This window comes from Orbicella franksi, chromosome 6 (assembly GCF_964199315.1).
Source record: "Orbicella franksi chromosome 6, jaOrbFran1.1, whole genome shotgun sequence".
NCBI classification, from domain to species: domain Eukaryota; kingdom Metazoa; phylum Cnidaria; class Anthozoa; order Scleractinia; family Merulinidae; genus Orbicella; species Orbicella franksi.
This window is the reverse complement of record NC_138150.1, coordinates 16284472-16296663: the sequence shown is the minus strand read 5'-3', so window position 1 is coordinate 16296663 and position 12192 is coordinate 16284472. Positions and strand designations below refer to the sequence as shown.

General features: G+C 46.9%; 2 protein-coding genes, 1 non-coding gene and 1 pseudogene across 4 annotated transcripts in view; 2 read left to right on the top strand and 2 right to left on the bottom strand.

Annotated features, from left to right (window-relative positions):
• Positions 1-12192, bottom strand: part of LOC145491002 (kelch-like protein 2) — a 167416-nt gene that overhangs the window by 3716 nt on the left and 151508 nt on the right. The gene's annotated exons all lie outside the window — the stretch shown is intronic.
• Positions 1-12192, top strand: part of LOC145490481 (uncharacterized) — a 73707-nt pseudogene that overhangs the window by 42905 nt on the left and 18610 nt on the right. Inside the window, exons 2-3 of the transcript XR_014049704.1 lie at positions 1160-1383; positions 2009-2130. The product of XR_014049704.1 is annotated as an uncharacterized LOC145490481 (transcript). The remainder of the gene's footprint in view (positions 1-1159; positions 1384-2008; positions 2131-12192) is intronic.
• On the bottom strand, positions 3418-3489 carry Trnah-gug (transfer RNA histidin (anticodon GUG)). The gene has a single exon. It is a non-coding gene; the product is annotated as a tRNA-His (tRNA).
• On the top strand, positions 7857-10326 carry LOC145490037 (uncharacterized). The gene is made up of 2 exons (XM_081469130.1): positions 7857-8649; positions 9285-10326. Exons 1-2 carry the CDS (start codon positions 8068-8070, stop codon positions 10260-10262), a joined length of 1560 nt encoding a protein of 519 aa, XP_081325256.1. The 5' UTR covers positions 7857-8067; the 3' UTR covers positions 10263-10326.

Below are 12192 nucleotides of genomic sequence, written 5' to 3'. Positions count from 1 at the left end.
TACTTCTCCGTAGTATTCAAGTGAAAAAGAGAGACGATTTTTTTTCAGTGTTTTTGAAAGAGCATTTGTTGAACAGGACTTTGAGCCTTGATGTCAACATACACATTCTTCAAAGTGATCCTCAACAATTCCTTGACTTCCTTTAATACTAGTTGGGAGAACTGATCATGATCAAGAAAATCCTTGATGATGAGATTCTTTATTCTCTAGAGCTTAATGCTTGAGTTTGTATCAATATTGATGAGAGAAGTTACATTCTGATAACTTTTCACTATTTGGACCCAGGTCTAGGGGCTTGGGTCGAGGGCTTGGGACAACTAATATTTCTCACTCTGATTTCCCTTGTGTTACTTTCGTAACTCGTTTTCTTCTTTGTTTTGTTTAAATAACTGTTACTTATTAACGATTATGTACATTTTTTCAACCTCGTTCCGAGGGTCTCTCATCTTACCGCCCCCGGGGTCGCTCCAGGGGGCGGTAAGATGAGAGACCCTGGAAACGAGGTTGACATTTTTTAAGTTTTGCTATTCATGCTGTGATTGCTGTGATCAATGCAAGTTTCGTAATATAACCTTTGGAATCATGTAATTAGACACACCACATTTTTATCAGTTTAGTTACGCTATCTACGTTCTCGCTATTATTTTACGCTATCGCTGCCATCGCTATCGTGCTAAGCTATCGTTTCTACAATTGCTACCCTCGCTGGAGCAAGATCAAAGTAAGTCTGGACATCTTTAGTCGTTGTCGTGTCGTTATAGTTTAAGATTTATGTTCCATCGGTATCCTTGATTTATGTTTTGTATCTTAGCTAGTATTAGCTTACATAAGCCTTTTGTATCGTTTTGCTTTTAGTTCTAACCACACAATCACAACCACAACGACTTCACATCACAAGGACATCCGTATTTTGTTATCCTGATTTCTATATTATTGATTCATCGCTCCTTCCAATAAACGCTAACGATTGATTTTACAGTGACCTGGTTTCTTTGAATTACAATGTGCGTTCGAGTGGTTCAAGCTCCTGTTAAGCCCTAATCTACACGTGGCTTCGCTCGTGGAAAGTCACACCTTGAATTGTAAATATTTAGCGTCCAGAGACTATTGCTGTAGATATTAAGTCAGTAGTTCTCTTCTCTTTGTTCTCCTCCATCAGCGGAAGAACAACGCACAACGTGCTGTCCTTGCGGGAACTGCAATGTGTTCGATCGGGACCTCCCGCGGGAAATCAACTCTAGTGCTCCGCAAGAGCAGAGTAAAGGTTGTGTTCTTCTCTCTCGCTGATTGCCTGATGAAATTGTCGACTGCTCAAGAGGTGAATTATTCCAGGAATTCAACAAGCAATATGGTACTGCAGATTTCACTTACTCCTCTGTCAAGGTAGGGCTGGAAGTAGAAAAATACCATATTTCCAGTATTACTTGCCCTCTTAGCGCTTGGTCCCTCCAATAAGCCTTCCCCCCTCCCTATCTTGCGCGACATCGCCTTAATTTACTATCTTTTGTGTTGTGTGTGTTTGATTTATCAAATCAAATCATCAAAGTTACCACTGCTGTGTCTACTGTCTTTGAATAAACCAGTCCTCTCCTGCTTTCTTTCGTGCAAGCTATTCCTCAGTTGCAGGAACTCGTCATATCTCAAATGTACTTTGTATTTCTTCCAGTGAACTATATTTGAAATAATTCCCTTCCCCCCGAATAATCGTCCTATTCTAATGCTTTAAAAAAGTTAATTGCCCGTGGGTGTTATTCGAGGAAATGCAAAAGCTTGTTTTATACGCACCGATAACTATTTTTGGCGCTCACGCTTAAAATTAGTGATTGTTAAAAATTCTCCATTTGTTGAGTAACTTTATGTAACGCCTTTTTGTGGAGAAGAGATTTTAACCAACAACAAAAAACTTGGTTCGCAAAGAGAGGTCTGTCTCTTCAGACTGATTTGAAAGTGATACCAAGAACACAACTTATGCTGACTACTCGTTTTGTTTGTTTTCTTATTTGTGTAGGAGCTTCACGAGCTTGTTAGACTCCATCATGAGGTTCAGCTGCTCAGTCTTCAGTTGCACGTGAAACAGCTCGGCGGTGAAAAGCTGCTACCTCAGTTAGAGAAGATGGATCCATTGGACAGGTCAGATTTTTAAAAAACAACATCCTGAACTTGGGGTGTATCGGTCAAAACAAACATTTGTTTGCGTGTATCACAACATCACTGAGATTTGTCATCTCACGCACTAAATGATCAGGTACGGCCAAACGTAAAAGGTAAAGTCTGTGTTCAGGCCTAGTGCCGCATTAGGCTGACACTTATCTTTTGTTCCAATAGCATGAAGCGACTAGGAGTATTATTTTCTACTCCTCCCTGGATCGAAGGCTAGTCCATCAGTAGTAATATACGCTCACAGGGGCAGTAACCAATCAGGAGCCAGGGATTATACCACGTGACCACTTTTTTCCCATACATTCTCTTAAAATTGCAAATCCAAGATGGCCCCTTTGGTAGCAAAACATGGCGCCCGTGACGTCACAGCTCTTGCGCATGCCCAAATAGGGCGACATGAAATCGAGGTTGATCGAATAGAACCAATGAGAGGGTTTTGGATGGGATAAAAGGGTGTTGAGTTGGCGGGTTTGGCATTGTTGTTTGGATATCACGGTGACGAGATGGCTTCAGAGGAGAGCAAGACGAGTGTGGAGGTGATTAGTGTTCCTGAGGAGTTGCCAGACGACATGACGAGAGAAGAATTTGCGGCGAGAGTGATGGATGCTGTTCATGAGGGTATTCTTGGAAAGATAATGAAAAACGCTGTTTCTCGCGCTATGGATGGCCTCCTGAGGAAAGAAATTATGAAGCTGGCGGATGAGGTGCTGAGGTTCAGAAAACTCCTGTCTGATAAGATGCTTGCTGACCAGTCAAGATCGTTTAAAGACCCAGTGTGTTTGGAGAAGTTGCCGGATGGATTTGAGGCCGGATGGGAAGCGTGGAAGAGCAGTTGGGACAATAGAGAAGAGTTGGCGTACCAAGCATTTATCAAAGAAATTGCACCACTACCACCCACAGAGTGAAAAAACATTTTATTCATGCCTGTAACTAATAAAGATCCTTTAGCGAGAGAATGTACATGGTTTGTTGTGTGATTTTTTGCATCATCTTGAGTGCTTGCACGTCATTGGTTCCCAGGTGCACGAGGGATAGCATCATGGTTTGTGGGGTGAGAAATTCTCCGTGAAAGCCTGAGGAGGATTCGAAAACGCGTCCGAAGGGCCAGACCTTGGAGAGGTCTCTTCTCATGTACCAGGGGTAGGGAAAATGTTGGGTGAGGAAGAGGAGCATGACATCTTCGTCGGGGTGGGGTTCGTCCAAACGGATTTTACAGGCCAGGGGTCTCTATAGGGAAAAATAAAAAAGAATTTTTAATGCCCCGACCAGGAATCGAACCTGGGTCTTTGAGGCCACAACTCAACGTCTTAACCACTAGACCATCGAAGCGCTTACCTCCTTAGGACTTGGTTTTGGGGATGTCATCGGTAGGTAGTCCGAAATTCACGGTTTTGCAATGAGGGCAGAGTCTTTGGGAGGGTTTCAACCACCAGGTGTGGAGGGCTTTACAGCTTCCGTGAAAGAATTGGTCGCAACACGGTGTCAGGAAGTGGTCTTGGATACTGTGATTGGGAGTGTATCCTTCCTTGCACCATATACATTGGGGTTTAGGAAATCGTGACATGGAGTCTGAAAAATGGAACAAAAAACAGCTTTTTATTGGTCATTCCACTTGATATTACAGGGTGGGACGTGTGCACAGTCCTGATGACTGGCGCCCATTTTGTCTGCATAAAAAGATTTCACATGATTGACACGTGACATGGCTTCTTCGTAATGGCTCCCCAGGAAGACGGCTTCGTAACGGGAGGTCTCATAATTGGGATACATGCCATAGATGGCCTTGCAGCAGGTTTCCCAGACGCACCCTAGTCCCCAGGCTTCTCTCAACGGTCCCGATAGTGTACGTACGAATTTGTCGTGGGTCCCACGTTTACCCAACTCTGCGAGCGGTAGGCGGCAGCATGGTCTGGTTTGCTTGCATACATAACAATGGGGTTCGGGTTCCATGTCTAAAATTGAAATAGTCGACGGTAAGTGTTGTGGACCCAGTCTACGTGGACGACTAAATCGTTAATATCGTCCTCGTCGGCGACCCCCAACCTCTCTTCCAGGAACAAAAGATCTAGTTCGTCCAGGGCCACCCCGACGATATCTAAAAATTCCCTGTACAAGGGGGTCTCTTCTTCCTTCATTCGCTCTCGCACTCGCTTTCTCATGGCGTTCAACTCGGAATGACAATGCTCTAATACTTCCATACTCACTTGGTACTTTGAGAAGCCACAGCAACACCCACAGTCTTCTGTGATAGGCGCTCATACAAGTCTTTGACTGAAAAAAACTCAGAGTGAAAAGTGAACGGTCCGACTCCCTTGTTTTATACGCACAGTATAATGGTGTCCAGTCTCCTACCGTGAGTGGGCGTGGTAGGGGGATACCCCCTATCCCCTGGGTCTGTAGTAACACGTGACTTCGTCTTGATCTGTGATTGGCTGGACGGATCTGCATAAAGCGAATCAGCATCGTCCGCTCTTCACTCTGAGTTTTTAACTTGTATTGAGCGCTACCATGACCTTGAGGGAGAGATATATTCAAAACGATTTCAGACCGAGAAAGCCCGAGGTCACTTACGAGGAGGCAATCGATCGAATGGACGAGGCCTGGACCCGATTCTATGAGGCCATGAATTTTCCCATCCGGGATTTGTTGGCGGGCCGTCGGTGGTTGACGAGGTTCAAGGATTCGAGCCAGCTCGAGCTGATGCTGCATCAGATCTTGTTCTTTATGGACGAGCAGCAGGAGAACTGGACCCGAACCCAGCGCAGGTACCGGAGCATCGAGAAGTGTTTCAGTAGAACCTTGTTTAATGCGATCCTGGCTATACGCAGGAACCTGGTGTGGGACGTGAAGGTGAAGCCGCCCGTGGACCGGATCACGTTTCACAGACTTATGTTGTGCTACGGTTTCGAGCCTTTTCAGTCCACGTGGACTCAGAGACAAAAAAACACAGCGAGACGCTATGTCAATGTCATTAACTTTTATTACAGCACGTTTAACAAATGTAATCAGAACACAATGCGAGCGATTATCGACGCGAAAGATGTATTACCCAACGTGTAAATATGAAAAAATAAAATGTCAGAGTGTGTTTTTTTACAAAAAACTGTGTCTGTGTCTTTTCTTAGTTTGGGTTTTGTCCATGAATCAGTATGTCTTGGGCGACCCCTCGTGGGTATTCGTCGATCCATTGGAAGAACTTGCAGTTACGCTTGGGACACTTGAGATAGAGCCTGTCCGGGTTGGACTGGGAGTGGGAGGTGGCTAAGACCAGGGACTTGTTGCATAGACATCGGAAACGAGCTGGGTCGATGTTCCTGTAGCAGGGGTGGGTCTGTTCTTCGACGCGTCTCAGGTAGGCGCTCACCTCTTTAGCGCCACAGGTCACATAACACTTGGTGTAGAATCTGGAAGAGGGACATCGGTAATACTCCCACCAGGTACCACCTTCGGGGGTTTTCACTCTTCCAAATTCCATGGGTACCATACAACGCGGGCAGATGTAATCTTGTGTTTTCAGTTGGTTCAGGAACTGATCGGGGTCGAATTCCTGCAACACTTGTACTTCGGTGAATTCTCCTTGGTCGTCCACTTCAGGTGGTAATTCTACGAGGTTGTCTTTCTTGAATTTGTCGAGTCCTACGGGTTCCATAACTTGAATGGTTCGAGGAGGTGATTCTCTTATCACGGTCAGGCATCCACCTTGAATGGCAGGTAGCTTTGAGTCTATATGAGGAAGATAGAGATTGAGTTAGTATCCCAACAAGGTGTTTTCCCGTAGCATGGTTTCTAGGATGTGGGTGGTTTTTCGCACGTTTTTGGGGGTCAGTCTTTGCCTTCGCTTGTAATGGTTGCTTTTCATTCGGCTTTTGACTTCTTGGCGTTTGATCGAAAAGACGCTCCATGGCTGCGAGAAGCCTTTGAGAGGGACGGTGGTCCAACTGACAGAGTCCGGTGTGATCTCTTTGAAGAGGACACGTTCGTTGAAACGTAGTCTGGCACGAGGTTTTTTGAATAACCATCTATCTAAGGTGGATTGTAGTTTACCTCCTACTTCTCCTTCCACTCTCTTGGGTAGGAGCAGTTTCAGTTTCTTACGCGCCTCCTTTTTGGATGACTTTCTCTTTTTCCTGTCTGGTTCGACGTGTGAATCCATGACGACTGCTGAAAAGTGACTCGTGATGGAATGCGTGGTTCGACTTTATGGACGTTTTTACGACCAATCGTAGACGTGTGGTGTGATGGGATCATGCGACGGTCTTCATTGCGATTGGTGGATCTGAAAAGGGCGCGTGATCCGTGAAAGTACGGAGTGAAAGTGGATCCACGGCGCGGGTATAAAAGGAGCCCGTTTGACGCGGTGAATCATTCTCGACTTGCTCTTGACGCGGTGATGACTCATAGGATTTTGGATGACAGGGACTTTGAAGAGATCATTGAAGATCTGAGACGATATTTGAATCGAGCTTCTGACAATTTGGATCTAATCGAAGAAGAAGGCAAGAAGTCACCCTATACGAGGATAATTAACTTGGAATTGCACGTTGTTGATCTCTTGTTCTGCAGGCTTCGAAGACACCTGACTGACTGGGGAGACCCTAAGCACCATCCTGAATTGTCGTATCTAGGAAGAAAGAGGTTTGACGAGGCAAGAGATGACTTACTATAGCAACTCGAACCAGATTCGGGACCTAGTGGAGCGGACTGTGGATCAGAAGGTACACACTTTAAGAGATCTCGATGCCATTCCGGATGCAAAAGTGGACATGTACATTTTTGACAATCTCTTCGAACCGTTAGGCCAAATACCTGATTGTCTGTGGTCTTTCGAGCTCTTGATGAGACGTCGTCCTGACTGGGGTGGTACGATTTTGGAGATGATGAAGAGGAACGAAAAGGTGTATTTGTTCTGTGGTGAATGGTGTCGCGTGATGTACAGAAGTGGTAGCGGTCAATTCAAATTCATTCATTGTCGAGATCCCGCCCTGGACGCAGAGCGTTCCTGTTTGATCGCCACGGATAACCTCACGTACATGATGAGCGATGCCATCCGTGATCTGTTTGAACCCTTGCGGTTCGCTCGAGACATATCACGATGGGTGTTGGAGTCAGACAAGAGTCCCAGGGTGGAGGAGATACTGACTTTCAACAGGTGCGCTCACAAGGAAACGTGTCTGAGATTGGAAGAGTTGATCTATGATGTCATGCGCCAGCGTGATATGTGGAAGGATCGGTTTTTCTTTCGTGCCCTCGAAGCTGATGAGGATGACCTGTGTGGTGAGTGTAGAGAGAGTATGCGACAAGCATTCTATGTGAATGGGAACGAGGAGGAAGCCCTGAAGTGGAGACCCGGTAAAGGTGAATGTTGTTGGAAACGTTGTAAATATTATGCCATGGATACCTATGAGGAAGACTGTGATAATGAGTATGGTCTGGAATGTAAGAACTCTGAATATGTTCAATACTTTTCAGATTCGGACTAGTCTTTTTGCCTTCTTTTTCGTTTAGCCAATCAGAGTTGTTTTTCGTAAGAACCAATCAGGCACGACGTTTTTGTACATATAAGAAAGTTGAAATAAAAAATTGGGTTCAAATCATTATGTCTCATGCCTTGAGTTGGTTGATCTCGAGAGTGTGTGCGACCATGGCCGATCGATGGTGTTGGACAACCTTGTGTTCCGAGTGCGCTAGAGTCTACGAGCGATACGGTAAGGGTTAACCCATCCCTGACCATTTCAGCGATTCGCCCTTGGAGGTGTTTGACTATACCGACGTCGAACCCAACGTGATGCGTTTTGTCGTTTATATCTTGTGGTTGAAACAGCAACCCGATTCATTTAAGAAGTATCTCGAGGTACGTGAGCAGCGTTTCGAGTTGTGGAGACAGTGCGTTTACAAACTTTATCGACTATGAAGAAAGGTCAAAAGAAGAAGCAAAAGCCGCTATCGACCGGGACGTTACTGGGACGGTATCGGGATCCTTCCAGACCCGGTAGTCTGGGTGGTCTGACGCGATTCGCCAAGGCCAATAAGATCTCGGTACGACGTGCTCGCGAGGTCCTGCAACGGGATTTGGGGTACACGTTGCACAAACCCAGACGTCGTCGGTTTCCCACGGTGACGGTGGTGGTGTTCGGAATCGACGAGCAGTGGACGGCCGACCTGATCGAGGTGATCAATATCGCCAGGTACAATCGAGGGTATCGTTATCTCTTGACGGTGGTGGACGTGTTTTCCAAGCACGCCTGGGTCCAGCCCTTGAAGAGCAAGACGGGTAAAGCGGTGACGGAAGCCATGGCTAAGATCTTGAAAGGAGGTAGAAAACCCATCAATCTCCAGACGGACGACGGGAAGGAATTCTACAACAAGACGTTTCAGGATTTGATGAAGCAGAATGGCATTCATCATTTTTCGACGCGTGGGGATACGAAATCTAGTGTGGTGGAACGGTTTAATCGGACCCTGAAGGAACGTTTGTACCGATACTTCACTGTGAAGAATACGATGAAGTTTGTGCCCGTGTTACCAGATCTGGTCCGAGGGTACAATCGATCGTATCATCGCAGTATCAAGATGGCTCCCGATCAAGTGACTTTAGCCAATAGCGAGGACGTGTGGGAGACTCTTTACGGGAAGAAAAAGGGAAAAAAATCGAGACGACCTCCATTGAAAGTCGGGGATCGTGTGAGACTGAACAAGAAGTTCCGACAGTTCAAGAAAGGGTATTTACCCGGTTGGACCGAAGAGGTGTTTGTGATACGCCGGGTGCGTCCTGGGAAGGTCACCACGTACAAAGTGGAAGAATGGGACGGCACGGCGGTCGAGGGCACGTTTTACGCGCAAGATTTGCAAAAGGTGTCCGTGAAAGACGACGGTCTGTTTCGCATCGACAAGATCGTCAAACGAAAAGGGGATAAAGTCTTGGTGCGTTGGAAAGGTTGGCCAGTCAAGTACGACAGTTGGGTGGATAAAAAAGGCTTGTACGTGACCAAAAAGCCAAAGACGAAAAAATGAAGGACTTTTACGTGCAGTTGTTGAGCAATGCCAGCACGAGCGAGTTCACGGACAACAAGGCCAACAGTTTCAAGAACCGTCTGCCGTATCCGCTCCTGTTTGAATCCGACAAGGAATGGAAAGTGGGATTGGCGAGCGTGTCTTACCCGATTCCTCCGTCACGACCGCATCAAGTACCGGTCTCTCAATCACACGACTTTGACGATTACGATCATGTGTTCGGTATTGAGTGGACCATTGAAACGTTCAGGTTGCAAGACGATGGTTTTACGTGGAGTCCATTTCGTTACCGCGTACCATTCAACGTCTACGGGAAGGAACTGAACCGTGACTTACACAAAGTGACGAGTGGTAAATCTCTCATGCAATACCTCATCAATCGTTTTCACGAACGCATGTATCATTACATGGATCGCGCCGACGAAAGTCTACGAGCGCCGGACGGGAAAAAATACTACCCCGTGTTCCGATGGGAGGGGAACGATTTGATTCTGGATAACACCGACACGTTCCTCGACGAGTCCGGAGACAGACAACGTCCCAGAGTGTATTTTGGTCCTAAACTGGTCAAGAAGTTGGGTTTGATTAACGAGGAATCGTATTACTCCGTTCACTTGAACGTGAACATGATCAAGATCTTTCCCAACGATACCGTCCCGTCTGATTTCAAGAAAGACTGGACCGACCATAGTGACAATCGATCTCACGAATTTTGGAATTTGGACAGCAGCGGGACGTTACAGCTCAGTCCCTATTGCAACTGGCGCTTCAGTTACTTGGACGAGGAATACGCCAAGACCTATCATCGCGGAGTCGTCGTTCATCCGGACCTCCCTCCGCCTCGCAGTCCCATGTACCTGTATTCGAATGTGGGTCGTAGTACCATCACGGGAAATCGAGTCACGGACCTCTTGAGAGAAGTCCCTCACGACCCGATCAAGACGACGTACGAACCGACTCAGATTCAATATAAACCCGTGCGCAGCAACGTTTTGGATATAGTGGAGGTGCAATTGGCCGAGAACGACGGACGATTGGTGAACTTTGAATCGGGCGTGACGTCGGTGACATTACACTTTAAGTATAAATGAGTCTGCCGACGACTTTTACGTGCAACTGATGAGCAATGCCAGCACGAGTGAGTTCCCGGACAACAAGGCCAACAGTTTAAAGAATCGTCTGCCGAACCCGTTGCAGTTGAGAGAGTCGGGTTGGAAAGTGGGTATCAGCGACCTCTCGTTTCCTTCCGCGGTGCGTAAGATGGACTTGAAAGATTCTCTTCTGTTTGAAATCTGGTGGATCGATATGGTGAACGCGGATCAAAGCATATACACGCAGGTCTCTTCTGTGACGAGAGAGGGCGATTTGGAATTCACGCCGAGGACCGGTACCGAGTTACTGAACGCGATACGAGATCGATACATGCATAGGTTGAGATCTAGAACGGATGTCGACGTGACCATGTACAAGAAAAAGAGCAAACCCGACGATCCCACCGAATTGCTGTACACGGTCATGCATCGGGCCGAGAATGGAGAATGCGTCCTGGACAACTCGAGAACGTGCATCAGCCTCCTGATCAACGGTAAACGCGTCTACCCCCAAATGTCCATCGGCATCGAATTGGCCAAGAAGATGAAATGGGTCAAGATGGGAACATTGCAAAACGGACGACCGGGTTACGTCTTGGGACCCCACTTGAGGAAAGAATTTACCAAGGAAGTCATACCCACGGCCACGGACTTGATCATAGGACAGAATGACGGGGACGAACTATTTTACAAGATCGACCCGGACACATTACATTTGAGTTGTTTCATCAATTGGGTTTTCACGGACCTGGATCGCAGTTACGAAGAAGCGTTCGGCCACGAGCGTCGTTCCTTGTTCGTGTATTCGAATGCGGGACAGAGTATGGTGACGGGAAATCAAGTCACGGACATGTTGAAACAAGTTCGTTACGATCCGGACGTGGTCGACCTTCAACCGAGACACATCCTATATCTACCGGTGCGCACGACCTTTTTGGACATTGTCGAGACGCAGGTGTCTGAGAACGACGGACAACTGGTGGACTTTGCGTCTGGCGTGACCACGATCACGTTGCATTTCAAAAAAGGATGAGTGATTTTTACGTCAGCTTACCCAGTCACAGTAGTAAGAGCGAGTTCCCGGACAACAAGGCGAACCATTTCAAGATCAGGTTACCACAACCCATACGCCTGAATGGAAGCGGAGAATGGAAAGTGGGAATGAGTAGCATCGCCATGCCGGATGCTCGCGTGTCGCTGCCTACCTTCACCGCTTCTGGGGATAAAACCATCTTGTCCTTTTCCGCATGGAGACGCATAGAATCGAGTAGCCACTACACGTATGGAGAAGCTTACTTCGACACGGATGACCTCAAAGAGGTGTTCCACAACGTGGACGGTATTGGACTCATGAAATCCATGATCGCCTATTTCGATCGACAACGCGTCTTCAAACAATCTGGACCCAAATTTGGAGCCAAATATGTCACGAATGATGGGAAAAGAACCTACGTCAAGTTAAAGTGGGAAGGCGAAGACCTGGTCACGGACAACAAAAACATCTTACGTCCGGTTACGCATGTCCCTGCATTCCACGTCAATGTTGAACTGGCTTGTAAAATGGGATGGCTCGAAAAGAAAGGCAGTGGTTACTATCTGGGACCTAACTTGCAGATCGAATTTTTTGACGACGTCATTCCAGACATTAGCGTCGTCGGGGACGTACATGACGCTGACGGAATACCTGTCTTTTGGGCTGTCATCACAGATAAAGGAGGAAATGGAGATTTTTTGAAACTCAGCATCTATTGCAATTGGCGTTTTCTGAACCTGAACAAGGCGTTCGAGGTGGTGGTGGGAAACAGTTCGCGTTCCTTGTTCGTCTACTCTGACGTGGGTGGAAGTAGCGTGGTGGGAAATCAAGTCACGGATTTACTGAGAGAGGTCAACTTGATTCGAAGAGGTGCTGGCGTCCAGTATTTCGAGCCTT

Coding starts and splice junctions, on each gene's coding strand:
- LOC145490037 (XM_081469130.1), top strand. CDS start 8,068: ATGAAGAAAGGTCAAAAGAAGAAGCAAAAGCCGCTATCGACCGGGACG. Junction 8,650..9,284: donor GTTTGTACCGATACTTCACT/GTGAAGAATACG, acceptor GAATCCGACAAG/GAATGGAAAGTGGGATTGGC.